This window comes from Gavialis gangeticus, unplaced genomic scaffold (genome assembly GCF_001723915.1).
Source record: "Gavialis gangeticus isolate Ggan-Ray unplaced genomic scaffold, GavGan_comp1, whole genome shotgun sequence".
Classification (NCBI taxonomy): domain Eukaryota; kingdom Metazoa; phylum Chordata; order Crocodylia; family Gavialidae; genus Gavialis; species Gavialis gangeticus.
This window is the reverse complement of record NW_017729029.1, coordinates 51985113-52004428: the sequence shown is the minus strand read 5'-3', so window position 1 is coordinate 52004428 and position 19316 is coordinate 51985113. Positions and strand designations below refer to the sequence as shown.

At 43.4% G+C, this 19316-nt stretch overlaps 1 protein-coding gene across 4 annotated transcripts in view; it reads left to right on the top strand.

Annotated features, from left to right (window-relative positions):
* The window catches only part of GRIA3 (glutamate ionotropic receptor AMPA type subunit 3), a 316978-nt gene that overhangs the window by 161483 nt on the left and 136179 nt on the right, over positions 1-19316 (top strand). For all 4 annotated transcript variants that reach the window (XM_019521579.1, XM_019521580.1, XM_019521581.1 and 1 more), the window contains exons 5-7: positions 11690-11743; positions 14446-14607; positions 18571-18738. In XM_019521579.1, the coding sequence (XP_019377124.1) occupies positions 11690-11743; positions 14446-14607; positions 18571-18738 (384 nt within the window). The remainder of the gene's footprint in view (positions 1-11689; positions 11744-14445; positions 14608-18570; positions 18739-19316) is intronic.

Here is a 19316-nt window from a genome sequence, read left to right as displayed (position 1 = left end):
CTGCTTTGTATCAAAGTGACAGTCCAGAAAAGATCATCTGACCTGAACAGAATGAAATACCTTTCTGCACGCTGAACGATGCCTTAAACAAAGATCTAGTCCCAGTGACTCCTAGTTTTGACAAACCTTTTGTTTTTCTTCAACCCTTCGAAGACAGGGCTGTGTACTGTGCTAATGCAGGCTGGTGCTAATAGAGAGCTCCAACTATATAGGCATTTGATCAATAAGCTGTTTCCTAGGGAAGAGAGCTATGCAGTGATGGACGAGAGGTGTCTTGCAATTGCATGGCATCTCAGAAAGCTGCAGCCATCTTTTGGGGACATTTTGCAGCATAGACTGACTGCTCACCCCCCAACTTGGCTCCATCATACGAAAGGTTTTGCTTCCAGGCTGTGAGGCCGAGTCTGTCCTTCTATGATTAAAACAAGGAAGCAATTAATGTGGAGGAGGAACGCACATGTCAAAGCAGACACTTTGTCCTGAAGGGAGGCACATGATCTTCCCTGGGCTCTGGGGTGAGGGAGGGAGGGAGGGCGAGATCCTGCTTTGTAGAAGGGAGGAGAACTTCTGTATTATTTTTATGAAAAATATGCATAGCTGTTTATCCCTGCCCACATAGACAAATCTATCTCTGGGTTAGTATAAAAAAATCATCAAGAACCATCAGCAAGTGAATGGAGTTACCTTGGTGATATAGTGCAATGTCATCAACTGGACATTAGCTTTTAATGACAGGCGGCGAAGGAAAACAGAGCATGTGAAAGCATCGTGACTGGACCTTTCAGCAAAGGACCAAGGTGTCCAGTCACTGGGACAAGAACTGGCTGCCCGGTGCAACGAGGGAGATGAGCTCCTAGTTATTGCTGGAGAGACAGGGAGGTAATACTGCCAATATGGACATGCGCGTGAGCTCTGCTTTTCCAGTCTAACCGGCAGACAGTTGACTGATAAGTACTGGCTCATTTTGTCCTGTCTCACTGCAAAGCATCTGCTGTTTACCCACAAGTTTACTCTTCTGGCAGCTATCAAGAATTCAGCTTATTTTGGATTCCCAGGAAAAATGGAGAAAAGCAGAGTTGTCAATAGAGACCCAGTGTCAGAGTAGTGAAGCAATAAGGCTTTCTCTTGCAAACGGACTTAATGCTAAAAGGTACGTTCCCAGAGGGAGTGATAAATGTCAGCAGTAAGCTCTCCTTGTGAGATCATAATGTGGTACAAGTGCTTACGAGTTCCCTAAATCCTATGTGAATACAAGGTGGAAAAAATAAATCACATGGATATCTTTTTGGTATTCTCATATGTCTGAGAAGCTGTTTTACATGTGTGCTGAGGGCAAATCCCATGCATGCAATTTCCTTTAAACAGATGACTCAGATTTCTCAGGCACATTCTCATCAATTTTACAGCAGGGGTCTGTGCTGTTGCCCTTAGTCACTGGAGCACCTTTCCTCTCTAGGCAAGAAGGAGAGAGGAAAACAGAACAGGTAAGCTATGGAGCCAAGGGGCAAATTTCCTCTGGAGAGACGTAATGTTCTGCTGGCCACCAAAATGAAGAATAAACCAGTTTGGGTGACCGAGCCCAGTAACTTATTGCCCTTTGAAATGCCCAGAAATTGGCATATTCTATGCTTTTCTGTAGACTTGAGCCCTGTGAGAAATATTAAGTTGGTGAATTTGAGAATATGATGTTATACAGCTCAGAGAAAACATTGGACTTGTCAAAATTGAGCAATTTTTCAATCTTTTGGGATTCTACAAAGGATGATCTAGTCTCTGTGGAAAGCACCTGGGACATTAAAGTGTGTGTTTGTTTCTGAGATAACTGCTGGGGATGGACTTGTTTAATTAAAGGACTTACCTTCCTCTTGCAGTGAAAAATTCATTGTAAGCTTAGCTATGGTGCTGGTAGGGTACCTTCAATATACAGTTGGCATTTTATTTAATTTATTATTTACCCTTGTAAAGTTAAAGGGCTTACTAATAAAAAATGCAGTGACAAAAACATATAGGCAGTACACATGTTCTTGGTCCCGTTGGACTTGCCTGTAGGAGTGAAGGTTTACTCTTGAGAATCCCTTTGCAGCAAAAGGAACAAAGATGTCTCTCCAACAAAATCTGTGTGGCTGTCCTTTTGATTAGCTTTTTCATGTCCTGCTAAAGAATTGTGTCATGCATTGTAATAAATGCCTGACTCTGATCTTGGTTTGTGTGGAATGGCTTTGAGTGGTGAAGGGTAGCTTTTGTTTTGGATTGATTTTTTGGCTTCAGGGTCTTTGTTCTGAAGGACAGGGCTTGTGGAGGTGGACGCAATGCTGAGAGATACAAATCCTTTCTTTTTTTTTTCTTCTCATCCATCCAGACAAGAAAAGATCTTCATTTAAAAGAGAGTTAGGTAAAGAATTCTGCTTGGCTTGAAGAGTAAACAGTTGTGATTATAAATGTCACCTGCAAAAGGCTGTAAATCTTTTCATCTCTGTCTCTGCAAGGGCCTGATGTTTTGGGAGTAGAGTGTATCCTTTAACAAAAAGAGTGCGGCTGGTTTAGTTGACCTGGTTGTATTGTTAAGTTCCAACAAGAAGGAAGCGGAAAATAAACAAGAAGAACATTTTAAGGCACCATACATTTCCAGAAAACATCACACCAAATTGAAAGGAAATGAGAAAACAGAATGTGCGCTCAAAACCTGTGATTCAGGCTGTAATTTTTTTCTAAACAGTTTCAGGTAAAAACTTTTATGAAGACATCATCAGATGCACCTTGCATTGCATCACCTTCAGTCAGCAAATTTCAACAAAGTTACAGGAAAAGGTGCTATTAATAAGAAGGAATGGCAAGAAAAAGCAACATGGCTTTCAGATGTTGCTCTTTTCTTAACTTAGAAGAACCAAAATACGCAGCCATGACTTATCTTGGAGGTATAAGATTTTTACTGGTGCAGATAAATAAATACCTGCACTCTATTGTCAAATGCTAAATTTTCCCAGTGGGCATGTCTACATGTGCATTTGATCTGAGATCACTTGCAAGTAAACTACTTGTGAGTAAACGCTCCCAGGCAGACATCTACACATGCTCTTAGCACTAAACAACTGCCACTTCCTGCAGCCCTGTGATAGGCCCCTGCCACTACTGGGAGGAGCTCCAGGCTCTGGCTGCAGCTGCCAGCAGCCGACACCTGCCCCTGGGGGTGCCTATCAGGGGGTGCACCAGCGCTCTCAGGGGGTGCATGGGCACCCCCGTGCACCCTCTATGCATTGCTACTGCCTGGGCTGCCCCACAGCCTCCACTGCCACCTGGAGGGCTACCTGTGGCTGTGCTACATGTCTCTGCCTCCCACAGCCAAGGAGGACATCACCGTTAGATTTGATGCATTCCCCAGCATGTGAGAGGCCCATGCCAACTCAGCTGCGAGGGCACAGCTGCTCAATAAAGTTTTGCACTGTCTCCAACCTCCCTGTGCACTGTTGGGGGGAAACCTGGAGCCAGGGGAGTGTGGCTGGGCCAGGGCGGGGAGGGGAGGGGGACCAGGGCCAGGGGCTGGAGGGCCTTCCCCCAGTGCGGGGCTTACCATGTGGCTTGGGCTGGTGTGGCTGGTGGCTCTGCTTGGTGGTGATGGCATGTGGCTCCAGGCAGTGTCCTTGGAAGGCAGGGTGTGGTGTGCGGGGACCCAGCCAGGGGCTCCTCCCCAGGGAGGAGCTGACTTTGCTGGCAGGCGGTGGTGACATGGCTGGCCATGCCATGGGGCTGGGGCTGGGGCTGGGGCTGCGGAGCTGTTGGGGCAGGCTCTGGCCTGGGCTTCCCAAGCTGCTGATGGAGGCTGCAGCCAGGGTGCTCAGTGGGTGGGCTGCTAGAGGGCCGAGGGGCCCTCACCTGGTGGCACCTGGTGGCAGGGGCTCAGGCAGGCCACCCATGCTGCTACACACAACATAGCTGCAGCCTGGGTCCTGGGGCACCCTGCAGGCCTGCTTGGCACAGGCCTAGCAGCTGTGTGGCACTGCAATGCTAGGCAGCAGTGCCAGGTGCAGGCAGGTTGGTGCAGCTAACCTGCAGTCTGCCCAGGGCGACACAGGCCTGGAGTGGCCTCAGGCTCCCTGCATGTGCCTCAGAGCTAAAGATCTCTGCAGACTTTTAAGGGCCTGAGGCTGGGGCTGCCAAAGAGCCAGCCCAGTCCTGGGGCAGGAGAGGCACCCAGCCAGAGCCCTGGAGCTAGCCTCAAGCCCAATGGCAGGGCTAACTGGGAGCAAATTTGCTGCCAGTTGGTGTCTATACATGTGTTACTGCACAGTAACTACTCTCAAGTAAATTTGCTACTTGCATTTAAAGGTAGCAGATTTACACATGCGTAGCATCATTTACTGCACAGTAAGCATGTGCACATGTGGGCGTTCATGCTTACTGCACAGTAAACTATGCTACTGTGCAGTAAAGCAGCTCATGTAGATGCATCCAGTAAGAGTTAAATTCTGCCCTGTGATTTTCATACATCTAGTAAGAACATAAAGTCATATGTTATAGAAACTGTAGCAATATTGCAGTAGTGGAAGAAGTGCTGTCTTTTAAAGGGATCTATACTTAATACATGATCAGCTGTCATTGGGAAATTATGGATTCTCAGATCCATATAATTTAAATATCTGTGATGCTGGATTGCTTTAAAGGAGACTTAAGGTACATGTTTTGCATCCAAAACTACAGTACTTAATATATTACAGTGTAAAAAGGTAGGATTTCAGTTCTGAGGCAGAATGACAAGTTTATGTGAGGCAGCAGAAGCGTACAGGCAAAATCCATAGATCTTTAACTACATGGAAAAAAAGAGTGTGGATTTTTATGTTAACTTTCAGATACCTCATATAGTAGATGAAAATACAAAATCTGACTATTGGAAAGCCTGCATAGTTGTGACACTTCCTCATGGACACTGTATCTCCAAAACAGTTCATGAATTAATCTCATCAATGTATGTAGTTATTTTTCTCTGTGACAAAGCATATGTGTTTAGGATCTAAATTTTAGTATTTAATAGAATTCTCCTTTAATATTAAATTCAAGTATCTAATATACTCAAGTTACTAATATACGTAAAATATTGGTTACCTTATTGGACTCTCAAAATCCCTGGAGGCTAGATTCTAATTCCATTAACCCATTTAATTTGGGGAAATAAATGGCTTTTGGTAGATATACCCCAGTGATTTTAGGGTTAGTATTTGTTCCAGTGTATGAGGCATGACTGTACATGGACTATGGAAATAGTTTCTTCTCACTGAAAGCAAAGACATGTCACGTGGCATCTTTTCAGTTGGGACATGTTGCTGCCACCATGCTGCTTCCTTTAGGAATCTAACCTCTCGGTGATGGTGAACAAAGGGGGAAGAAACATAGAGGGAGAAATGCCTGATATCTGTTGGGCTGTTTAGTCAAAGATGGCCCAGCATAAAAAAGATATTCAGAATCCTTGAGGGAGGCTTCATCTTGAGACAAAAGCATATTTCCAATTCAGAAGCTGTTGGAGAAATGCATAGCCCCTGGCTACTTGGAAGTTGAACAGCCCTGCTAAAGACCACATGAAATGCTGCTTGAGATGCTACAACTCTGCAACCATTTCATCCAGTGTCAGGTAGAATTAAGTCCATGTATGAAGGAGGCTTTAACTTAGGCCATGCACTCAAGCATCACCAGCTTGCACCCAAAGCAAGATCCAAGCTTTAAGTAAGGGGACTGAGACAAGGAAATTAAAGCAAGAGACTTACATTTTACAACCTAAGAGCCACCACCCGAGCACAATCTCACTAATACCCAGATCAGGGCCCTATATCTTGCCAGACTCAGTAGCCACAGTACACTGGAAGAAAAATATGCCTGCTCCTCTGTTTAGATTGCCCAAACATTTTCATTTCCCACCAGATGATCCCTATGGACAGTTCCAGAGGAAGTGAAAAACCCCTCCTCAGTCAGCAAATGGAAAAATCTCTCTTGGATCACAAATACATCATTCACATTCCACCTATGTGGACAAGGCTCGGTCTATTTGGAGCCCCTAAATAGTATGCTTTTGTACAAAACCTTCCCTTGGCCAACCCAAGGAGAACAGAGTAGGGTGGGGTGTCCCACAACTCACTTGGCTTGATAAACAGTTATTGCCAGCCTAGCAGGGAACCTCTGTCACATCAGAGGTCACCTTAACGGGCAATCAATATTGACCTCAGAGTTGGGTAGTCATGCCCGAGTGGCCCAGTCAACTCCACACCTGAATAAACAAACCTGTCTTGCGCTTTTTGGAAAATTTGGCCCACATTATTTGTTTGCTTGCTACTAAAAGGCATTGTGACAATATCACTTACATTTACATAGGACTTTGAGAAGGAAAAATGCCATTCAAGTGCTTCTTGTTACCTGTCTCAGTTATTGGTAAAGTCGTACCATGTAATATTTCTAACGCGAGGCCTATGGACTTAGGTACCCGTACCAAAATCCTCAGAGACATAGCTTAAAAGGAAGTGGGAATACTCACATATTTAAACATGTGCAAATCATTTCAGGATTGGGATAGCTTCATCTCTATTATTATTTATTACACAAAATTTCACAACAAAAATTCCTTGATACCAAACTCGTTAATTTTTACTATGTCTTAAAATTGGAAGCTCTAGAAAGGTCGATCGCCTTTTAATTCTTCTTTTTTAACATCTGGGTAACACTAGTACAAAAGTTAAATGCCCTCATTGTTCCCTAGCTGAATAGAAATGGAAAGATGTGTTACAAGAGAGCACATCTCTGGCTGTCACTCTTTTTAAGTGGTGTATTCCTATGAGTTGTCACTTATGAAGACCACAGGAAAAATCTTTAGGCCTTCTTTTGTAGTAACACTGCTTGTCATCTTCAGTATTTTATCTGATAGAAAGATATAATAGTCTTATAAATATCTGAATTATGACCTTTAAAGCAGGCAGTCTGACAGAATACAACAGTTTTCTATCCTTTTGTGGCCTGATTTTAGTTTTCACTTTTTATTTTTAAGGAAAGGGGGATAAATAATATTGTCAAACACACTGAAATGACTAGACTGCAATGAATCCGATTTTAGACAAAATCTAAATAGACATTAGCTGGGCTTGCTAGTTTGCTGTTCACCACTGTTCTTGGCCAGTGTACATTTACGTCAAGGAAGTAATACAGTAGCGTCTTCTTGATTGTCACACCCCAATGGGTGTTTTAAAGATTATGCACATTTTTAAGCAAGCCACTGGTACTGGTAATTCTAAGAGATTTTCCAGGTTCACTGTGCTTTATTCAGTGAATAAAATGTGATTGGAGCTTGCTGTGATCCTAACAAAGATAGACTCCTAGAAGAGCATGTATGGTGTGAAGGCATGACTTTAAAATGAGCCAGCATACTTGTGCAATCTAAGTCTACCTAGCACTGGTAATGATAACCATGAAGAGTGAGATAACACTGGCCTCAGGTTATATTAGCAACCAGAGTTTGTGGGGAATTGTATAGTAATTGCTAACATGTGCTAAAACCCATGCCACTGCATTGCCACTGCTGCTATAACCCTCGCTAGCTAGTGTGATGTATGTAATACCACATGGTATAGGCATCCTACCATATAGTACGTTTATTTTGCTGTGTAAAACATACTCCATGAGAGGAGGTACGTGGTGTGAAGAGAGCCACTAACCTGCAAAGAGAGAGTCTTTTCATTGAGAATTTTCTTTATAATGATAATGCTCCCTTAACCCAAGCTAATTTGTGCAGCCGCATATCAAAAGTAAATGCTTTTTCATCATTAATGCTAGAAAAATGTCAAGTGGCTTTGTAACAATTCAACCTGGGACAAATAGAACAAATTTACCTAATCAGTGCAGTCCAGTCTTGCAAAATGGCCATAAAAATTTAAAAGCCCAGGCACAAAATCTACTTGCTTGCTGATTACCATGGTAACTGATAATTATAATAAGCAAATGGCATTTTCCCCAAGCAAGGAAGTAAACTACAATTTCTCCAGGTTGATCTAATCTCTGACAACAAATGTAATCCCATAATCCACCCGGTATTAAGAACATCTAGTACAGGCCAATAAATTTGAGACTCTTATTCTAAAGCCAAGGATTTTTTTTTACTGGTGACCCTATTAGATTTTCTGCTCATTAACTAGTGACATTTTAAGGGTTAATTTTAAAATTGTAACGTTATGGCTAGTCTACATTAAACCAGACAATATAAGCTTTTTTATCTAGAAGATAAAAATGACGTCGATTCAGAAGTCTGAATTATTCATGATAGTTTCTAACCATTTCTTTTCCTCCTTTGTTCAGTATAAAATCTTATAAGCTTTTCTTTCAGTCAAGGTGAAAGCAATATTAAGTCTCGGAAGTGAAACTTGCCGAAGACGTGTAGTTCAGCGAAATCCTTGTCCTGTAATCCTAGCTTTCTATTCAGTGCTACTGTTCAATATCCCACTTGTTATATAAGCTGCACAATATAAGTGGTTGATGAGATTTATTTGTTAGACTGCTGCTTTCCTTCATCTGAAAAGGGTTATCCATTCTTTCACTCCCACAGGAGTAACACTGATGTGGCTGATTGGTTCTGCTATGCTCACTAATCCAGCAACTCCTCTTTCTATTCATATTGCTGCACTGTTTGCTGGGGGTGGGTTATGGTTGCTCAACTTTTAGGGTGCCATATGTGTTGAATTTTAAGAAGCATTAGTGAGATCTACCATATTTCCTAAGATGAGGTTTTTTTGCCCCGTTCGTCATGGAGGACTGCCTGCCACAGGCTGGGGCCAGAGCTCCCACTGCCCCTGCTGCCTGGCTGGGGCTGCGTGTGGGACCAGAACCAGAGTTGCAGCCACAGCTGCCACTTGCCCTGGGCTGGGGCCAGGACTGAAGCCAGAGCTACCACTGTTACCACTGCTGCCTGGCCACAATGTGCTCTGTATCCCAAAGGGTAAGCAGTGATAGGGTGAGATAAGTGGCTGGGGGGGCAGTAGGGAGATATGTTAGGGGGGACAGGCACTGGGAGCATAGGCCGGGGAAGTGGCAGAGGGGGTATGGCAGACCAGACAGGCAGGGCCAGGCTGCCTGCCCCCCTGCCATTTACCACCCACCACTCTCCCCTCTGCTGCTGCTTTCCCTGATGCATCAGTGATGGGTACAAATTTAAGACACCCCTCCAATAATTAGATTTTATACATGGAGAATTATAACAAATGAATAATTTTCCATGCATTAGGGCAGCATGTTAAATTTGAAGCGATCTTGGATTCGGTGAAATCCGGTAATTCAGTAATTAAACTTGAACAGGTTTGGGGATCTTGGAGCATATGTGCTTGAAGCTTTCTTCTGGGAAGTGCTTTAAAACTAAGACTTGAATCTAGCAGTTGAACCTTTCTTTAGACACTGATGCAGTAAAACTATTTCCAGTCACTGATAAGAGACTTGCTCAATTGGCATGAGTGAGTCTAACAGTTCCTACACACCTATTTGCTGTATTTTTATTGATATCAAGAGGAGCCCCATGTTCACTTGCAAGGGCAGAATCTGGCCCTTAATCCCTTGTGGTATTGTCTCTCAGGAAATATGCACATTTTTAGGAGAAAAAAAGTTCCCTTCATTACTAAGGTTTGAATGGTGAAGAATAGTGAAGATTTACAGGTCTAAAATCCTTTACCTCTAACCTTTTAAAAGTAAATCACCCCTGTTAATGTAAGACTCAAACATACAGAGTATTCAGTATGCAAATAGCATGCATGCCAGATGGATCTAAGGGAAGCACACACATTTCCATAGAAAACAAATGTGAGTGTAAAGAAGTAGATGCTTTCTACCAACAGAGTGTACATACAGTTCTCAAGAGGACCTGAGCGGCAATTTATTTTTGAACTGCTGGAAGTATGCAAATTCCTCAGAATTAAATGTGAATTTAAAAGTAATGGTATCTATTAAGGACAAGGCAACCCGAAGAGGCAATTGGGAACTTAATAATTTAATCAAGTATTGTAACAGACTCAGCAGTATATCTAAAGCCATCAAATCAAATGTCAGTTGAGCTTATCAAAGAGATAAGTGGAGTTGCTGGAAAGATGTCTTCAAGAGAGTGGCATCTGGATTCTTTATCTGTCATCCAGGGAGCAGTCGGAGGGTTCGGATAATGTGGTAGGCTAGATATTTCCACACGGAGCACAATTCTGCTCTGACGAGTGTCCCAGAAAATGGCACCTTTTTACCCAACGGAGCTCATTCCTGTCTCTGTTCATTGCTCTATCTGCTGAATACCATATCAAATAGAAATGTTTCCTACTTTTCATTCTTGTTAGTATAATCAAGCCAAGAGCGAGGTAGCTGAACTCTATCCTGTCTCGGTCAGCAGGATTGTTTGCTGATTTGCAGTTGTTGCAGGACCCAATTCTACGTGGAGCCTACGTGGGTGGGGGGCCTGCACTTTTACACCTGGGGTTATAATCTGAAGACAGCATAATTGTACAGGTGTCATTGCAAAGGCACCTCTAGGCCCACACAGTTTTAGTTTTGCTGGTGACAATGTGCGGCTAGCTCCATACAAAAGAGGAAGCGACATCGTGTCTAGCATTGCCAAAGCTGGCTTCTGAGCACAACTTCTCCGGAAACCTTGGTACACACACCACCCAGTTGTGTAGCAGCTGCCCTATTGGCTGAATTTCAAGGGACTGAGCTAGGGAGCTCTATGGCAAAAAGTATGAGCTGCCAAGGCTTATATAAATTGCTACACCTGGGGATTCAAGTACAGTATAACCCCATAAATCCAGTGTGCTCAGGACCGAGCACCTGCTGGAAATTTGAAAATTCTGGATTTTTTAAACCAGAGTGGCAGCTGGTCGCGGAGCGGGGGGGTAGGGGCGGCTGGTCCCGGAGCAGCAGCCACACACAGAGTGGCAGCGCGGGGTGGTAGATGGCAGTGGCAGCTAGCCACCACTACTCCTTGATGTAATGCATTTTTTAAAAGTGCTAGATTATCAAGAATTCTGGATTTTTGATATCCAGATTTATGAAGTTATACTGTATAACTCATATCTTCCATGGACCAGACAGAGAAATTTGTTATGCGCACTTGCTAATGGGCTACATATTCACTTCCCCTAGGTTAAAGAGAGACACTTAGAGTTTAATGCAAAGCCCAGCTGCTGCAGCCTCATCCCTCATCTCTGTTCTGCGATCTCCTTTGGCAGCTGAGCTTTTCTTTTAGATTTCCCTGCCTTTGCTTTCTCCTCTGTTTCCCTTTGTGACAGGTGCTAATATTCAGCACCGTACCTAGACTCTTGGTGGCCTTGAGCAAACTTTTAGCATTGGGCTCCCCTTCGCCAGAGATAACGATGACAATAATCAGACAACAGAAAAAAATAAACCATTTTCGGGCCCCCTTTCTGTCCAGTCCCCAGGCAGCCCCCCTGGGTGTGCCCATGCCTGTGTCCAGCTCTGCTAATATTGGCAGAGCTACCCTGATGTACTGTCCTCTGCTACCCCACAGATCAGTGTCAGAGGTGTCTGAAGCTAAATCATGGTGTTTTGTTATAATGCCTGATAACTTGACTGGGACTGGGTCCTGTGTTTCCAAAATATTCATGGTTGAATTTGTTTGTTTTTCCCTTATGAAAATCGTTCCCTTGCACTGAGTGATACATGTTATCTCTTCCTCACACAGGTTGTAATCCTTGGTAAACACTCTCGAGGATATCACTACATGCTAGCTAACCTGGTAAGAATTTTTTTTGTCACCAGAAGTATAGCTAAGTTAGTGGGTAATGTATTCTGTTCAGGTTGTGTCAGCTTTAATCAGCCAAGGAAGTAATGCATGAAGGAATCCGTGGATTTTGAGAAATGACTTCAGTAAATACCAGAACTGGTATGTAATAGTAATTTGTACTCAATTATCCAGTCTTTGTTTTATCTAAGAAGCTCATATCCTCTATTAATTTAAAAATAATAATTCAATTACATGTTTTCCACTAATTTATATCCTCTTAAATAACACACTTGATAATCCTAATCCTCTGCATAACAGATTTTTAAATTTAAACACTAGGAAAATAATTACATTTTATTTGTATATAATACAAGTGGCATAAAGAGCCAAATTGAAACTATAATTCCATCTAGTAAAATGGCCAGGCTGCATAGCTAGTCATTTGTGCTTTATAGGTAGCATCTTACTGGAGAGTTACCACTTTGTACATATTCATTAATCAGGCACAGGACAGTATATTTTTATCCATATTAAAAATGCATTCCCCCTCACTCTAGTTGGCCTATACTTCTTTATGATGTTTTTGAAAAGTCATCTGCTAGACTTCCTGTAGTTGAAGCTGCAGGAAGAATAATTTTTAGATTCTGTGTCTCCTGTGTGGAAAAAAACATTCTACCAGGAAAATCATGCTCTCTACTTAAGAGAAGAGTTTCTGTAATACTTTTTTTCTTTGTGTGACTAAAGTAGGAAAGAGTCATTTTAAAATGTCATTACTTCTAGTGTGGCGATACAGCTTTAAATTGTCTCACTGCATTAGAGAGTCAGTCCCATTCCTATTCACTGGAGTTCATATACATAAGAAATGCAGGGAGCCTAATTCTGCACTGCCTTGCTCCATGCATGGCCAATTGCATTGAATTTACTATGGAATCAAACAGCACCAATGTGCAGTCCCCTGGCACAGACGTGAAATGACAACATGGGGTGCAGGGCCAGAGTGGATCAAGCCCACGCTATTTGAAGGTGTGATATCATGGCAGTATTGTGACACACAGTACTGCCTGGCACTGAGGGTGATTTTGGTCACAACACAGCTGTAAGAGTAGCAAGTAGCATTATGCTTCCAGGACACAGTGGGTGCGACTATGCAAGATACTTTACTGTAAAGCAGGGTAGTTTACTGCACAGTAAGCATTTACGTCTACATGGGCACATGCTTACTGCGCAGTAAACCTTGCTAATTGTGAGAAAATTTGCTACCTGCAAATGCAAGAGAAAGCATTCACAGCAAATTTACTTGTGATTACTAACTGCTCAGTAGCACTCGTATAGACACCTGACTGGGAGCAAATCTGCTCCTGGTCAGCCAGCCACCGGGGGAGATTGCTTCCTGCCCCCAGGAACTTCCTGCTGCTGGGGCAGTTTCCACCACCGGAGCCTGGGTAGGGACTATGTCCCCCTGTTCCAGCAGCATGGAGCTCCAAGCCCCCCACTCCAAGATCACTTTGCCATCACAATCAGGGAGCAGGGCTCTGGGAGATCCTTGTCTCCCAGTGCTAGCCCCATGACTGCAAAGCTGGCACTGCCCTACCAGTGCTGAGAGTTTTGTGCTCATAGAGCCTGGGGAGCCTGTTCCCCACCCAGCTCCTTGATCATGGAGCTGAGCAGGAAACAAGCTCTCCAGCCAGTTCCCTACCCAGCCCTGCAATCACACTGCTGAGCAAGGAACAGGCTTTCCAGCTCCCCGCTCTCCCCACCCTGTGATCACGGAGCTGGTGCTGGGAACTGTCCCAGTCAGGGGCAGGTCCCAAACCTGTGTCCCAGTTGGGCAACTGAGGTGTGGGGCTTGGGAAGAGCTGCATGGGAGGGGCAGGTCCCAGCCCCCTGTCCTGATACACCAGTGAGGCACCTAGTAGCAAGCCCCCAGCTGGGTGGGGAATCCCCACCAGGCCAGGGGCTCACTGCTAGCTGCCCCAGTGGTGGACCTGCCCCTCCCCTGCAGCTCTTTTCAAGTCCCCTGCCCTGATCAGGGAGCTGGGGCTGGGAGCTCCCTTCTGCAGCAGGCAGCTCCCCAGGGACAGAGAGCAGTGTCCCAACCCTGGCCAGGAGACAGCTGTGTCCTGCCCTGGTGCTCCCTGCCAGCTGCTGAGCTAGCACCCAGGGGGAGCCTAGAGTTCCCCCTGGTGGCAGCTGGGGCCCATTGCAGGGCCCCAAGAAGTGAGAGCAGTTTGCTGCCATTAGCAGCACATCTGCTCCTGCTTCCCTACACATGTAGATGCCTGCCTGGGAGCATTTACTCATGAGTAATTTACTGGCAAGGAAACTGCTCCCAGATCTAATGCACATGTAGACACACCCAGTGGCTCCCAGCAGACCCTGCTCGACAAGAAGGAGCATTTGTGCTGCTTTACTGGTCAGTGCAGAGAAAGAAATGGGTTCAGGCTATACTTGGGCTGGTTTACACTTCAAGTCTTCTAGCAATTGGTGATCCCTGAGCAGGGATAGGTCATTGTGACACAATTTATTAGTGCTAAAGGTTGTCTCCTAGGTAGGATATTTTCTATAAGCCACAACGAACTTTCACCAGTTTCTTCTGTACTAAACTAGTAACTGATCAAAAATAGTTTTGCCACCAATTTTTGTCTTTAAAACTAGGCCAAGTAGCAGAACCTTCATATGACACTAATTCTCCTTTTCTGTATATATGCTTCAAGGGTTTCACAGACATTACGTTGGAGAGAGTAATGCATGGAGGTGCCAACGTTACTGGATTCCAGATTGTGAACAATGAAAACCCAATGGTTCAACAGTTCTTACAACGGTGGGTTAGGCTGGATGAAAGGGAATTCCCTGAAGCTAAGAACTCGCCATTAAAGGTAAACTTTTGTTGACAATAATGGAAGTCCTTTGTGTTACATTTAGCAAGAATCTGATTAAAGGATAAATATAGTTTTCCCAGATTGGAACAGGTCAAAACCTTCACTTTGAGTCCAAAAGAGAGAGAGGGAGAAAGATTGTTAGCTGAAAACAAGAAATAAACACAAGGTGGTAAACTCTGAACAAGGAAAACGTTCCAACTTTACGGTCCTGCCACACAGGAAACTCCCGCTGACTTCTGCTAAAGATGGATGTAAATCCAAACACCAGAGCTGAATGTAGCTTTGTTGTGTGGAAATTCAGTTTTGGGTCCAAATGATCCGGCAATTAGTCCTGGCCAGTATTCCCTCACAAGTATGAGGCCCCAATAATCTCACACAGGCGACTGAATTATAAGGAAGCATATTCAGATTTTTGAGGCTTTGCTTTTAGACACAAGAATTCATCAGGTAATGTTTGCAGACATGAATTGCTAAAGTACTGTGTATTATCATTAGGCTTTTCCCTTTTCCCTTCTTCCTCTGCTAGTAAGGCCACTTTTGCAGCTATTTACCTAGCTGAACTGAGCCCTCCAGAGAGAGCAAAGTCCAGTTTGGACAGGTGATAATGTTTCTACCAGTTCCGTGACATTTTACACAGTCAGACCCTCAAAGTCTGTCGCTCCAAAGCAGATCATCTGAGGGAAGTTCATCTTTTCACTGTATATCGGGGAAACTTAAACCATCTAGTAACCACCTCTGACTGAGTGTTCATCACTCTTCAATCTAATTTGAGAGGGGTTACTGGCACATTGGTGGACAGGATCAAAATTCAGAATGGTCTTAATGCTGAGAAATGACCTGAAATCAGTGAGGTAAAGCTCAATAAAGGCCAGTGCAGAAATATAACATGTAAGAAGAGTAAGCCAGATGGACAGACACAAAATGAGGAATATCTAGCTAAGCAGCAATACTATACAGTAGTAGATCACAAAAGAGAACACAAGTTAGTAATGAGCTGCTATTTCAAAAAAAGGCAAATTTGTTGGGTTGTATTCATCAGAGTCTTGTCTGGAAGACATTCCCCTCTGCTCAGACTAGTGTCCAGCTCAAGCCTCCACATATTAAGAAACAGTTAGGCAAATAGGAGGAAGAAACTGAAATCACAGGAGATTTAGGAAAAATACTTATAAAGACAGATGGGAATAAGTGGGTCTGTTTGTTTGGGGGGGTGGGGAAAGACTAAGGGCAAATATGAAAACAGTCTTCACAGTTGGTTATAAAAAGGATGGTGACTAATTCCTATCCCTGTCGGCTGAGGGTAGGAGAAGAAGTAATTGGCTTAATTTGTAGCAGAGGAGATTTAGATTAAATAGCAGGAAAAGCTTGCTAGCTACAAGGAGAGTTAAGTGTTGGAAGAGAGATTGTGGGGTCCCTGTTGTTGGATGTTTCTAAGGCGGGTAGACACGACCTGTCAGGGATGGCCTAAGTATCCTGTCTCTGAACAAAGGGAAAACCTTAGGTCCCTTCCATCCCTACATTTCTATGATTCTGTGATTTTATATGAGGAAGGAAAAATAGCCCTTTGCTGCAGTTTATGTCCATGTTTTTTCCATAGGCAATATAGTCATCTACTTCTTTACCAGCTCCATCTACCCGTTTTGCAGCAAAATCCCATCCAACTTCTAAAAGAGAAGCCCCCCAGTGACTGGTTTTGGCCTATCCTAATGGGTATCTGGATACGTATACCTGCCAGTTAAGAATCTGGGTCATATGTGGAGAGAGAGATAGCTAGACCCCATGAAAGTTAGGGCTAGCTCTGATATCCCTATTTTTTAGGGAGCCAGGAGTATGTGCCACCTTACAGGAGTGAAGGTGAGTATCATACTACTCTCAAAACTCAGCAATACGTGAAGGAATTCTAGGCAGATTTTGATCCACTTAAAGGCAATTCACACTGAGCAAAAAATTGTTCTCTAGCCTTTAAAAATAATCTTAAGTATATAGTACAGCACAGAGATTACATTACCTTTGTACAAATGTCCTGCTCATTACAGAAACTAGCACACTATTTATCAATCAAACAAAAAGCATGCTTAAAAATTGATGTACAATACTTTTGATTAGTAAATAAAATTGCTTAGAGATTCAAGCCCTGATGTTTAATTTATTCCATATTTTATCAGCCTTTCCCCTCTCTCTCTCTCTCTTTCTCTTTCTCTCTTTTTCTTTTCATGCTCATGCATTTGTAAGTAGAGTTTGAATAAAGTAGAAAATTAGATAGCTCTCTTGGCATGACTTGGAAGATTAAAGTTACTGACAATTGATGCATTCTACTGAAAAAATTATCATCATGTAAGATTTCTGTAGTGCTAGTTTGGACAGGCATTATGAGACTGTTTTGAAAAAAATCTTTTAAAAATATTATCTGGTTCTGCATTGTTGGGTGGAATGTGCCATGTCATATTTGCTAATTTATTAAAAAGAGAGAGAAGGAGACCATTGTAATACTGCAACCACAGGAGAAAATCAAAAATGAGGTGGACAGGGACTGAAAGAAGAGTTGCATCCAGATTCAGGCAGTATCTTCAAGATCTCACTATTAAAAGGACAAGGCAGTCAAGTGTTTATAAGCTGCTGTAATTAAAAACTGGGGAGGAACATCTGGCACAAATCTTCTCCCTGACACTTTTGCTGCTTTGTTTATCAGGTGTGTTTCTCTGGATCTGTGTGCATAGAAAACCTTGTTTTTGTACAGGTCACAAGAGGTTTTACATGGTTCTCATTGCAACAATGATGTCCCTCAAAAAGATCAAACATGTTGTACTAAGCAGTGGACATCAGCAGTTCCGTAGACTCCTGCAGAATGGAAATAACTGCCATTGAAGTCAGTAGGAGTTACCGAAATCCTGCAGAAGAGCTGCTGAAAATGTATTTGAAGTCTAGATTTCCATCTTTCCAACCAGTGCCTGGGTTGCGTTTTCACAGTCATTCCAGAGGAAGGTTTGGGGGGAATCACAAGCACTAGATTCCTTCTGGAAATCCAGTATTTCTCTCTCCTATAAACTTACAATATTTCACTTACATACAAACACCACAGATATATGAGGGAGCTGATTGCAGGGTTTTTTTAAGATCAGACCCGATAGATTGTTGAGCAGTTGAATTTTTATGATAATATTTGGGATCTATATATTTCAGTGGCATTTCAATCCTGAGTACACAAGATAGCTCCAAATCTTAGGCCTATTGACAGTGCACAGCTAAAATATACTATTCCAGGGAGTGGGGCAGTATCTAGCAGAGGAGAGTTTAATCGTGATCTAGGAAATATAAAATAAATGTAAAAGCACCATCTAGTGATGCTTGTGGCCTGTGATGTGAAAGTGTTACCAGCACTATACAGTGGTAATCTTTTTGGTAGACTACATCCGTTGTCTATAAACTTAATGCAGTCCCTTCCCAAGTAATGACTGCCGTTCTGTACAATAGCAGAAAGCAGAAATGTGAGGGATTTTTTTGCTCAGAAAAATCAACCAGTTAATTGCTGGCCACGGAAGTTTGCTAATCAGAAATATCAGGACTCATTAATGTTACCTATGACTCACAGCTGCTTGTCTTGACCATCTTGTTTTTAAAAAATTCAGAGCAAAACCAAATAGGATTTTACATTACTGTTCGTACAACATGGCCCAGCTTTGCATTCTGGGTCTCCATTTAAAGAAGCAGCTCTACAATTAAATCAACTCATTACTTTACATAAAGATAAGCTTGATGTTCTTGTTATATGCTGTAGGAAATGAAAACATTTTTTATTTGGTACTTGAAATAGATGCAATCATTAAATAACACACAGGATCTGTGGCAGGAGGAAGGGGGCAGTTGCTCTGGAAACCTTTTAGCAAAGAGAAAGAATGGACCTGATAAACCTGCGGCAATGTCAGAGTACAGTTTGTCACAATATTTTATTTGTGTCAATTTTAGTATACATCTGCACTGACCCATGATGCAATCCTAGTAATAGCAGAGGCTTTTCGCTACCTCCGAAGGCAGCGTGTTGATGTCTCCAGGAGAGGCAGTGCTGGAGACTGCCTAGCAAACCCTGCCGTACCCTGGAGCCAAGGAATCGATATAGAACGAGCACTGAAAATGGTAAGGGCAGACATGCCTAAGCTATTGAATGCATGTATTGCATTTTTAAAATGTACAGCTTTGAAAACTGCAACAGCACTCTATTTATCTCCTGAGCAGCATCTCCAAGGACATGGTTAAGGATGTAACTGTCATGAGCAGCGATCCGGGTTTTCTGTTTCCCACAGAAAAATGGGGAAAAAACACAAATTTCCCCTTTTGCCCGAGAAAAACACAGATTTCTCATTTTAACAGAGAAGCACAAGGATGTTGCAGTTTTGCAAAGAGCTCTCTGCAGCCTGGCAGAGTTCCAGCCTGCAAGCAGCTGGGGGGAACAGGCAGGGGGTGCCATGTGCATGTACATGCTCGCGGCCACCAGGCAGCCTGGACAGCAGGTCCTGCAGGTAGGTCAGGGCGGGGAATTGAGGCCTCCATAGGGAGGGAGGGAGTGAGTTGGGCAGGGCTGGGCAGGGGCTGCTGCCCAGTGCAGGTGGTGTGTGGGGCTTGGGGCACAGGGCCAGAATGCGCAGCTGCAAGGCCCCAGCGCAGAACAGACGGGGCCGCAGTGGCTCAGCTGGTGGTGGGGGAGTCTGGCTCCC